General features: G+C 43.2%; 1 protein-coding gene across 5 annotated transcripts in view; it reads left to right on the top strand.

Moving 5' to 3' along the window:
• Positions 1–17,973, top strand: part of HTT (huntingtin) — a 146,243-nt gene that overhangs the window by 20,330 nt on the left and 107,940 nt on the right. For all 5 annotated transcript variants that reach the window (XM_068543520.1, XM_068543518.1, XM_068543519.1 and 2 more), the window contains exons 2-5: positions 3,063–3,146; positions 11,341–11,461; positions 15,882–15,941; positions 16,320–16,399. In XM_068543520.1, the coding sequence (XP_068399621.1) occupies positions 11,378–11,461; positions 15,882–15,941; positions 16,320–16,399 (224 nt within the window). In that variant the 5' untranslated portion in view covers positions 3,063–3,146; positions 11,341–11,377. The remainder of the gene's footprint in view (positions 1–3,062; positions 3,147–11,340; positions 11,462–15,881; positions 15,942–16,319; positions 16,400–17,973) is intronic.

Raw genomic sequence — 17,973 nt, 5'->3', positions numbered from 1 at the left:
CGAAGTGCTTGAACTCAAGCCTGTGGGGTTGCCCTACAGTTTCTCTCTTTTTTAAGTTTTGCTGTTTCTACTTTTCTTTCCATCTCTTGGTTCTGCAAACTCAAGTTTAAAGTAATTATCATTTATCTTCTGAATCCTGTTTGTAAGACTGACTTAAGAACTTTTGAGTCAGTTTTAACGTGTATGTAACCTACTCTCCTACAGCAAACGCTTACTTATCCATTCCTTTGTCGTCTGTCTGAAACACCTTCTCCAGTGTAGGTGCTGTGCTGAGTGCCAGTGAGAGAGACACGATATGGCCCTTGCTCTTAGTGAGTCTGTCATCCCTGGGGAGGAAATTGCAGGAACAGTTACTACCAAAGAGTGTGATGGAGGTTCTGGCTGATGGCCGGGCCTAGGGCAGGGTCCTGGGTGAATAAGGCAGGCTTTCCCCACATGGAGCTCGGAGGAGGGGCTAGACCCAAACAGACAACAGAAGAATGTATTTTTATTTTGGTGGGTGAGATTGATATTTTCTCTTTGACTTTCTGCTAGTTTCATAAACTTTTGCTCAAGTTCTGGCTTGGGGGAACAGCACGGTAGGTCGTAAGGAAGTCAGGCGGCAGGTCCAGAGAGCTGTATTGTTTATTGTTACCTATATTCTTGTGGTTTATTCCACATATGAGGGGGGAGACAAGGTTCTTTTTGAAGCTCATATTTGTATTTATCACTTTTCTATTCTGACCATCGTTAAGTAGTGAGGTCCACTCAGTTTAGTGTTTGTCGACCTTTTTCTGCTTACCATCCCCCTAGGAATCATTTTAGACCTCACGGTAGGAGGCTACCCAGGGAGGGGCCACTACCTATATAGCTAGGAGACTGGCTGTATGAATTCAGTTCACTTAAGGCCTTTGGCAGATTCTCACTTTGGAAAAGAGTAGTGGATACGTGAGTTAGTTTGCTTCCTAACGTGCTTGGAGTGGTCAGTGTTCTTTAATTTTCTTGATGGCTGTCTTAAACGAGGTAACCTCTGAGCTGCTGTAATAGAGACTTTAATGTGGTGGCTCAAAGAAGAGAGCATTTAAATTCTCATAGCGCTTTCTTCTTTAAATTGCGGTATTTTATTTATATACACACACACACACACATACACACACACACACACACACACACACATAGTAAAATGTACCCTTTTTAATGTACAGATCAGTGAATTTTGACAGTTGCATAAAGCTGTGTAACTACTACCACAATCAAGATTTAGAACAGCGCCATCGCCTCCTAAAGATTCCCCCTGCCTCGTACCTCTTTGCTGTCAACTCCCCCCCTCCTCCGCCAGGCCCCTGGAAATTACTGATCACCTTATGTTCCCCGGGTTTTGTGTCTTCCAGAACGTGGTATAAATGGAATTATCCTTATGTATCTTGAAGCGGATACATTGAGATTCATCCTTGTGTGAATCAGTGGTTTGCTGCTTTTTACTGCCAAGCAGTGTTCCGTCATTTGGCTGTGTCATTTATCCATCCACTGGGACATTTGGGTTGTTTCCATCACAGTGTTTTTGAAGCGAGTGACTCATGAGGGTGGGTGGTGAGGGGCCTCTGCCTCTTGTGGTCACTTGGGACTCAGGCTCCTTACATCCTGTTGCTCTGCAGCCTTCTTGTGGTCTTTATCTGTATAATCAAACACTGGGTGTTAGGAATGTTTGTTCCGGTCGGAGGGAACTAGAAGGGGGATGCCCAGGGCGGGCCAGCAAGGCAGAAGCTCCACCGACTACTTCTGTTCCCATTTCATCTGTGAGGACTAAGTCACGTGTCTATCCCCGGCTGCAGGGAAGCTAGGCTGTGGAGCTTCTAACCAGGAGGCGTGTGTCTGAGAAGGGAAGCATGGCATTTTGGTGGCTGACTAGCAGTCTGCAACATAGCTTATCAGTAAGAGTCTCTTTTAGGAAAGAGACCAGTGGGACATACACAGTCACCAGTCCATATGGTGGTGGACTCTTACTGGCCAGTCATCGGGAAGCCCCTCTCTGCATGCCTTGGGCTTGTCTTCTCATTCAGGCTCTGTCTGTCCTTCTTTTTGGACCCTGACTTTCCCCTTTGGAGGCTCTTGTCCATTTTCTTCCCTGGCCACATCTGTAGTGCCTTTTGGAGGGTGTGTCTTTCGTGGATTTGCATAATTGTAAGAGCCTGTTCCTTTAGGTGTACTTGTTGGAAACTGAGGTTGCATTAGGGATTAAATAGAGGTGTTTGTTGGTTAGTTTTTAAATTTCTTTGGTACTAGAATTCCCTCCAAAGCTTAGTAGTCTTCTGGTTTAGGTGTTTCTAGTTAGTACCATGTACTGGTGACCTGCGAACACTCAGATTCTTTTTGGATGTAGTTACCAAGCCTGATTTATTTTTTGGCTTCCTCTTTGGATTGACCCTCTCTACCTTATTTCTGTGGTGCCTACCTCAGAGACATCTCAAGTCATAGGTTTGGGTGGGAAGCAAGCACCTTTTATCTGATCTTCTTGACCAGGCTGTTTATCTCCTTTTTTGGGGCTGAGAAGTCTTACTAGGAGGCTTTTGAGAAAGTCTCTGGGCAGGGGGCTTGTTTCTAGCCGTTTGGAGATATAGAAGCAGTTAGCCATTGTCTGAACGTTATTTTACACCTAAGAGTGTGAGGTCTGTGTGGTATGCTGACTGTAGTCAGTAAATACGACTTTGAGAAGTGGCAGCAGCTTGGTATGTAGAGTATTTTATTGATATCATTGTGTTTCATTGAATTGCACACTCCGTTCATCCATGTGATCTTGGGTGAGCGCTGTTTGCACTGCAGTTTCTCCTTCTCTCTAAAGTAGAGAAGGCAGGTGCGTTAGTAACACCCCTTGACGTTTCTATGGCGCCCTGCCCTGTAGGGAACCCTGGGCTAGGCTCCTCCCCTCCTCCCTGACCTCAGAGCCGCCCTGCCCCCAGCAGGAGTGGCTGGTTTACTTCTAGGAGTCAGGCAGCACTACTGAACGAGTGAACGCCTTGTAGGAATGGATGGAGCGGATAACACAGCACATGCAAACTTCCTTCACTCTTTGTTTTTCCTTTCAGAAAGAAAGAACTCTCAGCCACCAAGAAAGACCGTGTGAATCATTGTCTGACAATATGTGAAAACATAGTGGCACAGTCTCTCAGGTAACTGCACTTTGAACTTCCTAGTGAAAATTAAAAATTTCTATATTTTCATTCTTAATGGGCTAGAATAGTCTTTGTCTCCGCAATTGTTTTAAAACCTTTACAGGACCCCCTTCCCCATACTTCTGGCTACATATACGGAGGATGTCCAGACACTGTAATGAGTAATGTTTCCGTAATCTTACATAGTATCATTGTAACCATTATGATAATTGAACATGTTTATATTTTACTTATTGCAGTATTTGGAACAACAAGAGCCTGTCCAATTATAGTGGTCTTTTTTTTTTTAATTGGAGTATAATTGCTTTACAGTGTTGTGTTAGTTTCTGCTGTACAATGAAGTGAATCAGCCCTATGTATACACATATCCCCTCCTTCTCAGACCTCCCTCCCCACCCCATCCCACTCATTTAGGTCATCACAGAGCACCGAGCTGAGCTCCCTGTGCTTTATAGCATGTTCCCATTAGCTATCTATTTTTTAAAAAATAAATTTATTTATTTATCTATTTATTTTTGGCTGTGTTGGGTATTCGTTGCTGCGCGTGGGCTTTCTCTAGCTGTGGCGAGTGGGGGCTACTCTTGGTTGCGATGCACGGGCTTCTCATTGAGGTGGCTTCTCTTGTTGCAGAGCATGGGCTGTATAGGGTGCGTGGGCTTCAGTAGTTGTGGTGTGCGGGCTCAGTAGTTGTGGTGCACGGGCTTAGTTGCTCCGTGGCATGTGGGGTCTTCTGGACCAGCGATCGAACCCGTGTCCCCTGCATTGGCAGGCGGATTCTTAACCACTGCACTACCAGGGAAGTCCCCCCACTAGCTATCTATTTTACACATGGTACCCCAGTGTTCATTGCAGCACTATCTACGATAGCCAGGACATGGAAACAACCTAAATGTCCATCAACAGACGAATGGATAAAGAAGATGTCGTGTATATATATATATATGTGATGGAATATTACTCAGCCATAAAAAGGAAGGAAATTGGGTCATTTGTAGAGATGTGGATGGACCTAGGGTCTGTCATACAGAGTGAAGTAAGTCAGAAAGAGAAAAACAAATATTGTATATTAATGCATATATGTGGAATCTAGAAAAATGGCACAGATGAACCTACTTGCAGGGCAGGAATAGAGATGCAGATGTAGATAACGGACGTGTGGACATGGGTGAGGGGTGGGATGAATTGGGAGATTAGGTTTGACATAAATGCACTATCGTGGTCTTTTGTTTGCCTTTCTTCAGCACTTTGCCCCTGTCCGACCCTCTGGGAGTGCACGTGCTCCCCCCATGGCTGCTGCCTGCTCAGTAAGGCTCTGGGACCAGTGGGATCGTGGGCACTGACTGGAGGTCTGCTTCCCTGGCTCGATTGCTCCTCTGTGGTGAACTAGCAGCACCTTCTTTTGTGTAGCTTCTTTGCAAATTCTCCTCATTCTCTTTACTTTTGACTGTCGGTTTTTCTGACCGTTGTTCATCGTAGCTGTGGATGGTAAATATCTTAAGCCTGTTTCTAATGGCTGAGTAGGAAACAGATGTACTTATGATTTCAGAATTCGGTTACCCACATGGGCATGTGTGAAGTACTTCTGTCTTGGCTTTTCTTTCCTTTGGAATAAATCATTCATGTTACTCTCCTGTTGGAAAGAGCTCTTTATAATCTGTTAGAAAAAGCTCTGAGAAGAATAATCTTGATTTTAGTACTGACAGAAATTTGGTGATTCATTTATTTTCAGTGGCATCTTGCTTTTGTATTTCATACTTTCAAAGCGATTTCACATAGAATATTTCATTTTAGTTGAACTCATTCAGTTTGTGAAGGACAGTGGATGATTTCTGTTTCTATCTAATTTGTAGAAATATTATGGGAAGAAATGAAGTGACAAATGAGAATATGTGCTGAAAATAAAAATATAAAAATTCTAAGTTAGCATGCTATTGTTAGCATAGCTTAGAAAACAATACTAAGATAAAAGTAGGGGAAAAAAAAAGCTTGAATTCTATTTCCACTCCTTATAAGCCAGGTGGTTTTAGATAAGTTTAACTTCTTGGAGCCACTGTTGCCTCATCTATGAAATGTAAACCCAATTTATAAGGGTTCTTGTGGGATGAAGCGACACCCGTGAAACACTGTTGAGAGCTACATACATGTGTTCTCTAGCTACTGAGAGCCAGAAATACATCCTGTCATGATGCACATTGTCCTACAAACTGTCATTACTTTTGTATGAAATGACGGTAAATGCCCGACAGGCCCCTGGTGCCTGCTGCTGCTGTAGCACTGCTGTGCTCACCTGACCTCCAGCATCCGGGTCTCAGGGAGTAACACCTCACTTTGAAAGCTTACGGACCCAGGAAATAGATCTCTTCCAGTCTTAGTGCTTCATGCATTATACTTAGTTTCTTGACAATTCCCAATGGAATTGATGGGATGTTGGCTTAGATTCACACATTGGTAGTAAAGTATGTTGAGATATGTTAAGACTGATTTGTGGTTCAGTTTGCCATCTTAAATCACAGTAGTAGCTGATAATAATTTTTACATTCGTATGTCTATTATGTTTTTATGGAGTAATGCTGATAGTCATTATACTACTTGTTCTACACAGGAGCATATGAATAGGATATTTTTTGGACCCAAAGAGGTTGTTTCTGGTCCCGGCAGATCAAAGAACAAGTTTGTTTTAAGATGCTCTGCATACTTTTTAGGAATTTTGGAGTGTAGAGCTGAAGTGGATATTTTATATGCATGTAATGATTTATGAAATCTTCTTGATGGCTGGCATTTCCTGTTATCTCTCCTGAGTGTAATTAACCTCTGGTACATTCTTACAGCTTCTGTGATACACTGACCTTCTCTCCAGTGGGGTTATTCAGTGGCAGCTTCTGAAGTCTTTAATGTGTTTTGTGACTCTTAGTCTACCTAAGCTCTCAATTTTGGTGGTCTGTCCTACTGGTTCCTAAATATACATGAACATCAAAATCATCTGGAAGATTTGTCAAAAATATAGTAACGAAGATACCTCACTGCCCTCTTTCCGCAGCACACTTATATTTTCTGTTCAGGTGGAGTGTGCAGATTTGTTTTTTTACAAGTATCCTCTTGGGAATACTTAGGAACCCTCATCTAAGCAAGTGTACCTTGATAAAGTGGTTGGGTAAAAATAAGTATACAGGAATCTGTAGATTTCCCAAATATTAGCATAAATCAGTTAGAAAATGTAATGGTTCAAGATCCAATTCATAGTAGCACCAACATATAAAATTTCAAGGAATTGACAAGAGATGTGCAGAAACTACATAAGGACGGCTGTTGACTTTCCTGAAAGGTACAGATGACTACTTCCCTTTCTACATGGGAAAATTTCTTTATCATAAAGTTAAATTTTCTCTAAATCCATAAATTTAAAATGATCTTGATCAAAATTCTAGTAGGGATGTTTTTGAACTTGTTCATCTGCAAGAATGAATACATCACTGTTGCAAAGAAAATCTGAAACCATCAGTAATATGGTGCTACCTGGTGTACATGAAATTAAAATAGCTGTTAGACATTAAGGAAGGTATAGAATAGAAAGCGGGCAAGTGTATGTGTGTATGAATTTATGATAAAAATAGCATCTTGTATTAGTATGGAAATGATGAACCACTTGACTATTTAGGGGGGTATTATGTTTCTTCTTCACATTGCAAACAAACATAAATGCCAGATTAATTACCTAAATACAAAAAAGTGAAATCATTACTGTAAAAAGAACATTGACTCTCAGTCTGTGGAATGCTAACAGTATAAAGGAAAAAATTTGTTTTATCTGGAATATAGTTCAGTATGTCAAAATCCACTTTAAACTGGAAATTACATAAATGCAACTTGGGGAAAGTATTGACTGCATATATATCAAAGGTTTAATAGCTTCTATTAAAGAGCAATTATAAATCATGAAGAAAAAGACTATCATCCTAATAGGAAAATAGGCAAAGGCTATGCATAGGCCTTTTGGAAAAGAAGACATGAGATGGGGCCCGTGAGCATAATGGCTAACACTTACTTTGTGCTTTCTCTGGAGGCATGCTCACATTTATTAGTGATCAGTGGGATGAGACTAAAACAGAAATAAGAACATTTTTACCTGTCAAAGTGATAAACGTTAAAAAATATTCAGGATTTTTTCAGAGGTGATACAACTTTTTTTTTTTTTTTTAAAGACGCCAATTGTACTTGAACATTTGTTACTTTTTTAAAATTTATTTATTTATTTTTGGCTGTGTTGGGTCTTCGTTTCTGTGAGAGGGCTTTCTCTAGTTGTGGCAAGCTGGGGCCACTCTTCATCGCATGGGCCTCTCACTATCGCGGCCTCTCTTGTTGCGGAGCACAGGCTCCAGACGCGCAGGCTCAGTAGTTGTGGCTCACGGGCTTAGTTGCTCCGCGGCATGTGGGATCTTCCCAGGCCAGGGCTCGAACCCGTGTCCCCTGCATTAGCAGGCAGATTCTCAACCACTGCGCCACCAGGGAAGCCCCCAGATACAACTTTTTTAAAAGGCAATTTGGCAAACACTATCTGTTTGACTTAACTGTTTCACCTCAGGAGTTTATCCTGAGGAAAGTGTACAGTGATGTGCAGTGCTATTCATTCCGTTAGAAAATTAAAAATAATCTTAATGACTTACCCACAGGAGAATTGAAAAATTAAGATACGTTTATAGAAAGGAATATTAGCTAACTTTAAAGAAGGTGATTTATAGATATTTATATTTGTGACCAGAAAAGATATTAGTAATATGTTAAAAATTAAACTTAAAAAATATGAAAGATTTTTGCTTCTGGCTAAGTGACAAGGACAGGATCTACCTTCCTGCTTAAAGCAGTTGATAATGGATAAAATATATGTAACAATGGTTTTCAAGGCACCGGGCATCAGGCAGTTCTGGAAAAATGGAAAACTACTGCGATGAGCCTTATGACTTCCCCAGGTTACTGCCTGGAGGGAGTTTCCCAGCCAGGATGTGAGGAGGGGAAACCCAGGCAGAGCCCAGTGGCTGCTGAGATGGGGAGACAGAGCTGATGGCCTCAGGAGGCAGGGTGGCTGGGGCCCACTGGGGAGAATACCAGAGAGGGGGGAGCTGCACGGAGCGATCCGGGAGACCTGCAGGGGTCCCTCCGTGCCCTGGGGCTGGGGGTGGAACCACCTGAAGGGATTGGAGGGAACAGGTGCTAAACTCAGGTGCAGGAAGAGCTCCTGTTCCCCCCAGCCAGAGTGGAAAACCCCATCCTTCCTGGGGCGTTGGGTGGGCTACTCAGAAGGGTTTGCCTTCGCAACAGGGCTCACTTAGCCCTAGGCTGAGATGTCATTCCAATCCTGCCTAGTAAAGCTTAAAAGCAAAACCCAAGGTGATCATACTCTTTCAAAGTAACTTAATTGCATTCCAGAGCAAAGTTCAAGAATATTTATCGGAATTCAAAAGTATATAACACCAACAAGATAAAAGTTACAAGGTCTGGCATCTGGTCAAAAATTATCAGGAATGCAAAGAAGCAGGAAAACATGATTGACAGTGGAAAAAATCAATTGAAGCTGACCCAGAAATTGCACAGATGGTAAAATTTGTACACAGAAACATTAAAACAGTAACTATAACTGTTCTTCTAGTTCAAGAAGCTAGAGAAAAGATTGAATATGTTAAGTAGAGATAAGACATGAAAAAGACCTAAAATGAACCAAGGTAAGAGTGACAGTGGATTTCTCATTGGAAATAAAAGTGCCAGAAGTCCGTGCAACATCATCTGTGAAGTACTGAAAGGAAAAAACCCCTAGAATTCTGTACCCTGTAGAAACTTCTTTCTCAAAAACAAAGGTGAAAGAAAGACTTTTTCAGACTTGCAAAAGCTGAAATAATCTATGTCCAGCAGGCAACTACTCTAAGAAATAATAAAGAAAGTGTTTCAGGTAGAAGGAAGATGGTACCAGATAGAAGTCTGGATCTACACAAAGGATTGGAGAGCAATGGAAATGGTAACTATAGTGGGTAAATATAAGACTTCCCCTCTTACTTTTAATCTTTCAAAAATATAATTGATTGTTTACAGAAAAGATAATAACTATGTATTTTGGGGTTTACACGTAGGAGTGAAATATATGACAGCCATAGCACAAAGGGTGCAAGAGCAGAAATGGAAATGCAGTTGACCTTTGAGCTACATGGTTTTGAACTGCATGGGTCCACTTATATGCAGATTTTTTTCAAAAAATGCTGCAATACTACACAACGCGCGGTTGGTTGAATCTGTGGTTTCCGAACTGCAGATAATTTATACTCGGGTTTTTGACTTTGTGGAGGGTCGGCGCCTCTAGCCCCTCCAAACTATCGATATAGGTTGTATCGATATTAAAAGGATAATAAAGGAATATTGTGAACTTCAGTAACTTAGATGAAATGGACAGTTTCTTGAAAGATGAACTTCTAAAGCTCTCTCAAAAAGAAATAACCTAATTAGCCCTATATCTATTTTATTAAATTAAAATTTAAAAATCAATATTTGATTTAGTTATTGGAGACCTTTTAAGCATGGTTAGAAATGGTATATAAACCTACTTTTTTCTTTTTTAAAAATTGAGATATAATTGGCATATGACTCTGAGTTTGAGGTGCACGTGTTGGTTTGATACATTTGTATAATGCACTATGACAGCCGTAGTGTTAGCTAACACCTTTATCACGTCACATCATTATCATTTCTTTTTTTGTGTTGAGAACAGTTAAGATCTAGTCTCTTAGTAACTTTGAAGTTTAAAATACAGTATTGTTGACTATAATCACTAAGCTGTGCATTAGATCTCCAGGTTTTATTTAAGTAAACCTACTTTTTCAACTGTGAATTTTATGGAGTCTCTATACAAATAAAATACTTCTGACGAAAATTTTGTGTTTGAATTGGGATGTGCTGTAAAAAAGGTTGTTATATATCCCAGTAATTTTTTCATATTGATTACATGTTAAAATAATGTTTTGGATATATTGGGTTAAATGAAATATATTATTAAAATTAATTTTACCTGTTTCTCTTTACTTTTGTGTCTATTAGGAAGTATAAAATTGCACTTGTAGCTCACATTGTATTTCCATAGCACCACTTTGGGCAGCGCCTGGATGCTGTGCCAGCATCCCAGGGACCTTTCCTCTTTATTCACAGCTGTATTCCACAGAGATGAGGTCTGAAATATTGCTGAGGGGCACATTTTTTTTCTTGCTCGTACTTGTTTGTTAATCACTGCTAATGTGGTTCTTTGCTTTCTCTTAGGCTCCTGGCTCTTCTGACTCTTGGTAGGAATTGTGAGGTAGAGAGAGAGTGGGGAGGAGGCCCTTTATTTCAGAGAACTCTAGACTGAGATGTTTCAAGAATAGCAGCTTTGTCCAGGGGCTGTATTACTGCGGGGCCATCCTTCACTGTGCTGTGAAGTCAGTTTCATGCACATGGCCATGGGTCTCTCTCTCTTGGCTGTGTTTAGCCAACTGGATCACAACTGCCTGACAGGCTCTCTCAGTTAAACTTTTAAAAATCATTTACAAGCATCGCCTAGATTCCAGTTCTTGAGACTGATGGAGCAACAAAAACACAGCCTGACCATGATCACGTTGAGTTTGGAACATATTGAAAGCAAGATGAAAAAGGAGTAAAGGAGTTATATTGGTATATTGATTTTCTAGGTTCTGAGAATATTGTAAGAGTAGAAGTAACTTGTTGGCAGAGGGCAGATGGCTATCTGAGATTTAAGTATCTGAAGCCGTGTCTTTTTTTCTTTTTTTTAATTGAGTTAAAGTACATACAAAGCAGTGTCTTTTTAAGATTTTTTGACTAAAACTTAAACAAAATGAGATTGTCTTGCAAGTACACTTCTATTTTTAAGAAATTCTTAAGTTTTAGAATAGTTTTCGATTTACAGAACAATTACAAAGATAGTATAGAGTGTTCCCATAAACTCCACATGCAGTTACCCAAATTATTAGCATCTTACATTACTGTGGTGCAGTTTTCACAATTAATGACTCAATATTGGTATACTGTTAGCCTTAATTTTTATGTAATGTCCTTTTTCTGTTCCAGAATCCCACAGAGGATACCAGAAACTTCACTATGTTTTGTCGTCATGTCTTCTGAGGTTCCTTTTGGCTGTGACAGTCTCTCTTCTTTTTTTACTTAGAAATTCTCCAGAATTTCAGAAACTTCTGGGCATTGCTATGGAACTTTTTCTGCTGTGCAGTGATGACGCAGAGTCAGATGTCAGGATGGTGGCTGACGAGTGCCTCAACAAAGTCATAAAAGTAAGAGCCCTGTGGACGGTGTTCTACGAGCTGTGATCGTTGTAGCTAAGAGAAGAAACCATAACTTAGGGTTCTTTTGTTTTGAGTAGCAAAGTCCCTTAGGTCGTCTGCACTGTTTCCATTTATGGTGTGTGGTTTGGAGGCTCTCTGCTGTGTGCCAGCATGCCGGCTGCACCTGCCCCATCAGAGGGAGCGGGTTTGCCCTCGTGCCTGCGCAGGGCATAGGTCAGGGATGGGCGCTGATGGTGGCCACTGGGTGCTCCTGGGGAAAGCATCACTTTGTTGAGAAACCATGAGGCCTTGAAAGGCAGGGCGACGGGGGGTGGGATCCGCCTTTGGTGTCTTCGTCTCCTAAGACCTGGGTCAGGCAGTACTGTTTGCAGGTAAAGACGTGCCTTCTCTGGTAGCTTCGCTGGAGTTGGTGTGACGTGAGTGGAGAGATAGGAGTTCCCAGAAAAGGTTGATGAAGCCCGAAAGCCAGAGCTACCTGGGTGGTAGGTGAGATAAGGAGAGGGCGGGGGACACCTGTCCTCTTCGCTTACTGTTTCCCGGTGCAGAGTTAGTACCCAAGACCACTGTAGCTTTAATCCACTTTTCCCTTTTTTTTTCTGCTGCCATTGAAGATAAAGTCTTTCTTCCATAATTCTTACGGTGTTGGAAAACAATCCTTGTTTTTCTCATTCTGCCATTCTCCTAGTTTGTATCCTCAACCACCCTGGGCACCTTCTTCCAGGTCACCTTTGAGTGTGTGAATGAGCCTTTTGAATTTTGTGTCTAAGCTTATATATTGTTCCCACCATAGGCTAACCAGTGCCAAGGAAGGTTCTCTGACATAGTTCTTGATGCTTTCTCCAAAAATGATTTCTTGATAATGGTTAAGGAGAAAATGTGTCTTGTTCCCTTCTCTGTAGGGAATCCCTGCTTATTGGATCTTTCCAGTTTTTCCTGATTTTTCCCGTACTGTTTTGAGTTCCACCCATGAAATTTAGATAAGGCTACATCTTTTTATTTTCCTTGAAGGTTCTCTTCCTAGTAATACTTACCTGGCCAGATGAACTAAGAACTCCAACCTAACATAGGTTAGTTGAATATTTCCCTCCTTATTAGGATCTTGGAAACTAAAACTGTTCTTTGGAGTCTCCCCAAGGACTTTCTCTGGAGAGTGGTCACACTTTACATTGGCCAAGAAATTGTCCTTCGTTTTTCTGTCACGGGTCCAGCTTCCTCGGGAAGACGGTCACCCTTTACTCCTGCGTTAAGGAGGTGGGGCACAGGGAGGTCCTGGAGTGAAGGAGGCCTGCGCTTGGATCTGGCCTCTGCTGCCCACTCGCTGAGCAGCTTTGGGAAATGTACTTCATTCTGCGAGCCTCAGTCTCCTTAACCATGGGAGGGAACCGGACATGGTTTTGTGTGCCTGAGTGTGAGGCTCGAGTGCCGTGGCGTGTGTGACGGGTTAGCGTCGTCCTGCCCCTTGCTGGGCCTCGGAGTGGTAAGCGTGCTCCTACAGTGAGATTCCCGCTTCCTTAACCAGAGAGGCCGAGGGGCACGCCAGAGCCCCACTGCTCCCCGCTTTCTGGCCTGTGGATCTGTGGGCCATGCTCTCTGTGCTTGGGCGCCGGCTTCTCTGCAGACACAGGGTTCTGGCTTCTCCATTGGGAGTTGCCTGGTCTTCTCCCTCCACCTGCGTTTCACGTCTCCACGTGCACAACCCCCCCCCGCCCCGCCCCCCACCCCTGCAGTGCTGTAGTGGCCACAGCCATTTGACCTTGTTCTCCGCCTGGCAGTGCGTGGGTACCACTCAGGTGTGATGGGCCCACAACACGTTTGGAGGTGGACTTTTTCAGTTATACTTGCTTCTCTCCAGGCCTCAACATCCTTGCTGCTTTTTTTTATTCCCACTGGCAGGACCAGGCTAGGCTTTTTCTGATATTTCAGTTCTTGAATCTGATCCTTAGAATCAGAAAACCTAAAGAAGTCACCACAGGTTGCCAGCAGGTGAGGAGGGGAGAGAGGACAATATGACCCCAAACAAACAAACAAAGAAGATGGTCGTTTTACATGAAGGCACATGCTGCAGAGAGAGACGTGCTTCCGTAACTGCTGTCCAGCTAGCCTGGTGTGTGTGTTTGGGGGCTTGGGCCATGGCCTGGTCAGAGCTCTAGGTGCTGGCTTCTCTTCCTGGCCACCTCCCTGCTGCCTTCCTATTTCCTCTGCCTTGTTTCTGGCCTCCCAGTGCAGAGGTTCTAACTTCTCATGTTACGCCCCTGAGCGTAAGACGAGCTCAGTTTCTCGGAACCTCTTCTTTCTGCTTAAAGTCGGACATCCCGGGCTTTGGCTGTGCTCTGATGTCTGCTTCCTCAGATGCGCTGGTCTTCAAGGCCAGCAGGCTGGGAGTGGGGTCAGGGTCTGGCTGATGTGCTCTCACGGTGGCAGAGGAAGGACAGGCTTGGGAGAACGTGGGTGGCCCTAGGCCCGGGTGTCAGGCGTGGATAGGAACTCTTGGATGGTTGCTTAGGAGTCAGGTCCTGGACTTGCACCTTCTGTTTTTCAGAGTATCATTATATGCTTAGGATGAGGACCCAAGAAAATGGGACATGCTCTGCTTTTCACTTGTGTAGCAAGTGCACTGGGGATGTGCTTTAGCTGACAGCGTGCTCCTGCCTTCAGATAATTTACAGTCTCGGCGGGGTTGGGGGCGGGAAGCATGTTTGTACAGGAATGCCTTAACGCGTGGTGTAAGTTCCGAGACATGCTGGCAACTCATCGTGGCGGTCAGGAAGTGGAGGTGATTTCCGTCTGGTGAGGCAGAGAAGGCTTCCTGGAGGTGGTGGCTGTTAGGTGAGTGAGGAGATCAGGACCCTCTTAACCCCTGCAGAGCCACCTAGGAGGGTGAACGTGTGTGCTAGCAGAGAATGGGAGGTGTTGAGGATCCTTTCAAGGGGTTTGTACTTCATTTGGTAGAGGATGAAGGAAAGGAAGAGCGCGTGAAGGTCTTTAACCTGGTCAGAGGAGTGCTTTATTTAGGAAGAGTAGCCTGCGGATGCCATGTAGCCTGCCGTGGAGTGGAGAAAGACCGTGCACCCAGAATCCCTGCGGGAGGCTGGGTAACCCGGGGAGGAGAGGTGGGGGCCTTGAACCAGGGCGGCCTGTGAGGCACAGGGGGCCGTCATGGGCTGGACTTGGCTGCCGTGTGTGTTCATCTCAGTGTGAAGGTGGGGTCAGGAGCAGGGAGGGGTCAGATGGCATCTTACCGTCACCCATGACTGTGAGGGCCCGTTCAGTGCTGTTCCAGGGGCTTGAGGTTTACTTTCCTCCTGTAATAAAATAGGTTTGATATTAGTTTATAAAACATTTATAAAGTAAAACAAAACTTTGATATGCCTTCTGGTTTTATTGGCAAAGTAGTGCTTTAATATATGTTTGTCCATTTTGGTGTGCTCATTTAAGGAATTTTAGTACACACTGAAACAGCAGAATTAGGATTTCAAAATTTCTGAGGCATTATTTGGAACCTCCCAGAAAGTGACCCTGTTTTGATTCTCAAGCTTGCTGAACCTCTGTGAGTTTTACTAAGACCAGCTTGGTTTATAGACATCACATGCTGTACATCTTAGGAAAGGAGGAGGGCTTTTCCATGGAGGCTTGGTTACGTCTTTCTGCTCTTCTTGTGGACGAGACATTGGCAATACTGTTTTGGAAGAGAGGTTCCCATGGCTGAGAGCAGGGCACAGAAGTCTCTCCTTTCTGTCTTGAGAAGCCGTCTCCAACGTGGACTTTGTGTCACTGGCGGTGGTTGCCATCAGCCATTCTCACTGGGTTGAAATTGGCTGTGTGGCCATTTTTTGGCTTGGCCCATAAGTGAGCAGAAGGGTCAAGAAATGGCTCTGAGGAGCCTGCGGTTCCCGCAGGTTCGGAGCGTTGCTGCTCGCTGGGGAGCACCATGCCTCACTGGCGGACCAGACCTTTGGAGAGGACTTGGGCCCCTGCGTGGAGAGGGGTGTTCCCACGCCAGAGCGAGGGGCCCTGATCTGGGACGTCCCCCCACCGCGCTGCTGGCCCTGCAGACTCCAGGGCATTGCTAATGTTGGATCGTCCAACAGAATGTGCTCTAATTGACCGTAAGAGCTTTAGAATGAGTTTGAACTATGTACCGTTTAATTTTGGTATTGTGTAGTATTTGATTGTAATGAAAGTTAAATTTTTTCCTTCCATTTTAAAAATTAAAGTGAGTGACCTGTACCTAGTCTGTTTGGTAACTTCCTGCGTACGTATGCTTCTTTCTTAAAGGATAGGTTCTTAGTTTAGTTGCTATTATATTCTACTTTGCCCCAAAATTGAAATTTTAGTTGCCTTTTAGCTTTCTTTAGAGTTGCTAGTAGAATGTGTCTTCCGTGAACAAATCTCTTGTATTTTGTTGTAGGCTTTGATGGATTCTAATCTTCCGAGGTTACAGTTAGAACTCTATAAGGAAATTAAAAAGGTAGGCTTTTGTTTTCCATTGTTGAAAAAGTGCTACTGATTCACTGTATTGAGCAGTGTATGTGAAATTTTATCTTTTATTTGATAAGGAAATAAATGCTGTTTGGTAAAGCAGACTTTATTGTTTCACTTTTCTTCAAAAGGTTGCTCCTCGTTATTTATTAGATGGGATGGGAATTAAAATGGTAGTTTTAAAAAATATCTTTATAACTGCATCCCATTAGACCTTAAAATTTCGAACGTAGTTACACATTTAAATGGCTTTTTCTCCAAAAATAGAAATTAGCAATGAAAAAAATGCTGTTGTTTATTCGAAGTCCTCTTGGTGACTCGTGTCCGCGACTCTTAAATGTAACACGCTGCTTCTTAAATCCCTCAGAACGGCGCTCCTCGGAGCCTGCGCGCTGCCCTGTGGAGGTTTGCCGAGCTGGCTCACCTCGTTCGGCCTCAGAAATGCAGGTAAAGTGAACACTCTGGGTTATTACTATTATTATTATTTTGGATGGGGGGCCAGCTCTGGTGGATTCTTGCCATGTTGGCTCAAATGTCATTTCTCTAAAGGTCTTCCCTGTCCACTCTGTCTGAAGCTGCCCACTTCTGCCTCTCTGGCTGCAGTACAGGTTGTCCTGATCCTTTTCCTGCGTAAAACTTACGGCTCTCAGGAATACTGTTGCACACTTCATCAGCGTGCTTGTTCGTTTTCTATCCCACCCTCCGCTGAGAGCTGTAGGAGATGTACGTCTCAGGACAGTGGGGGCATCCCTGTCTGGTCCCTGCTGCAGCCCAACACTGATAACGGCGTCTGCATGTGGTACTTGCCGAAAAGATACTTGCCAGGTGGTTGAAGGTTGAGTACCATCTCATTGTTGCTTACTGTAGGGATTATAGAAAACTATGCCTTTGTCTATTATGTGGGTTAAAAATATGAGTGTTAAACTGTGAATAAAGTTTTGACTGATTGAACCAGTTGTATCTTAATGGATTGAAAAACAAAAGAAGGGCCACAGTTTTCAACTCCTTCCTTCTCTCCTTCACTGGCAAGACGTGCTGACATCCATGGAGCCCTGGGCTTGTCCCCGAGGAACTGGTGGAGTGGCAGAAACCCTCTCTTTTAATACGAAACAGTGATCTATTCCACTGAGCCTGACTGTAATAAGAGTCTTACATGATTGCGGACATACAGTCACTAAGGAAATTTCTTTTTATATAACCTTTTTCTTTTACTATCCTTATTTTGAAAACTTTGTTATATTTCTGAAGCAACATATCCCCAGTTCTCCACATAGAAGCCAAAGTGACCTTAAAAAATATGATTGGATCATGTCATTCCTTTACTTAAACTCTTTACTCATTTCCCAGAGCTGTTCATATAAATCCAGACTCCTTACCAAGGCCCAGGGAGATCTGGCCCCCAGTGGCCCCTGTCACCTCAGATGCTCCGTTGACTCATTGGCTTGACTTCTTTGAAAAGTTGGGCATGTCTTCCTTCTGATGTCTGGTTTGTTTTCCCTTGGGTCATCTCCTTAGAGGCGCCCGCCTCCCTCCCTGTACAGTCCCAGGGGTACACCTGCTTGCTGCCCGTCTCTGCCACTAGAGGACGCCGCCGCCGCCACCAGGTGCTTGTCCTGTGGCTTCAACTTACCTGTCCTGTGACTGCTCCTCTCCAGTCCTGCATGGTCTGCTACTTCTCTGTAGAGGGCCAGGCTTCTCTCTAAGGCCTTATTCAGTTTCAGTGCTTAGAAAAAATTTTGTAATGCTCCCTTTTCAAGAAAGCTTTATTCTTATTTCTTAATTTATTTTTTAAATGGTGTTTTCTTATATTATCTGTTAGTTTCTAATTTAAAATCTGATTATTTTAATAACTATTATAATTTACTGCAAAGAATTTTTAAAACAAGCTTTTGAGAGTCGTGTGTGACTAGAGGAGAAACGAAGGATGAGAGCCTCCCAGCATTCGGGCTTCATCTGCCGTTAGTCTTCTAGCAGAGGTTTGTTTACCTTCCAGGAAGGACTCTTCTGCATGTAAAAACTGG

The sequence above is a fragment of the Eschrichtius robustus genome, chromosome 4 (genome assembly GCF_028021215.1).
Source record: "Eschrichtius robustus isolate mEscRob2 chromosome 4, mEscRob2.pri, whole genome shotgun sequence".
NCBI classification, from domain to species: Eukaryota; Metazoa; Chordata; class Mammalia; order Artiodactyla; family Eschrichtiidae; genus Eschrichtius; species Eschrichtius robustus.
This window is presented reverse-complemented; position numbering and strand designations above follow the sequence as displayed.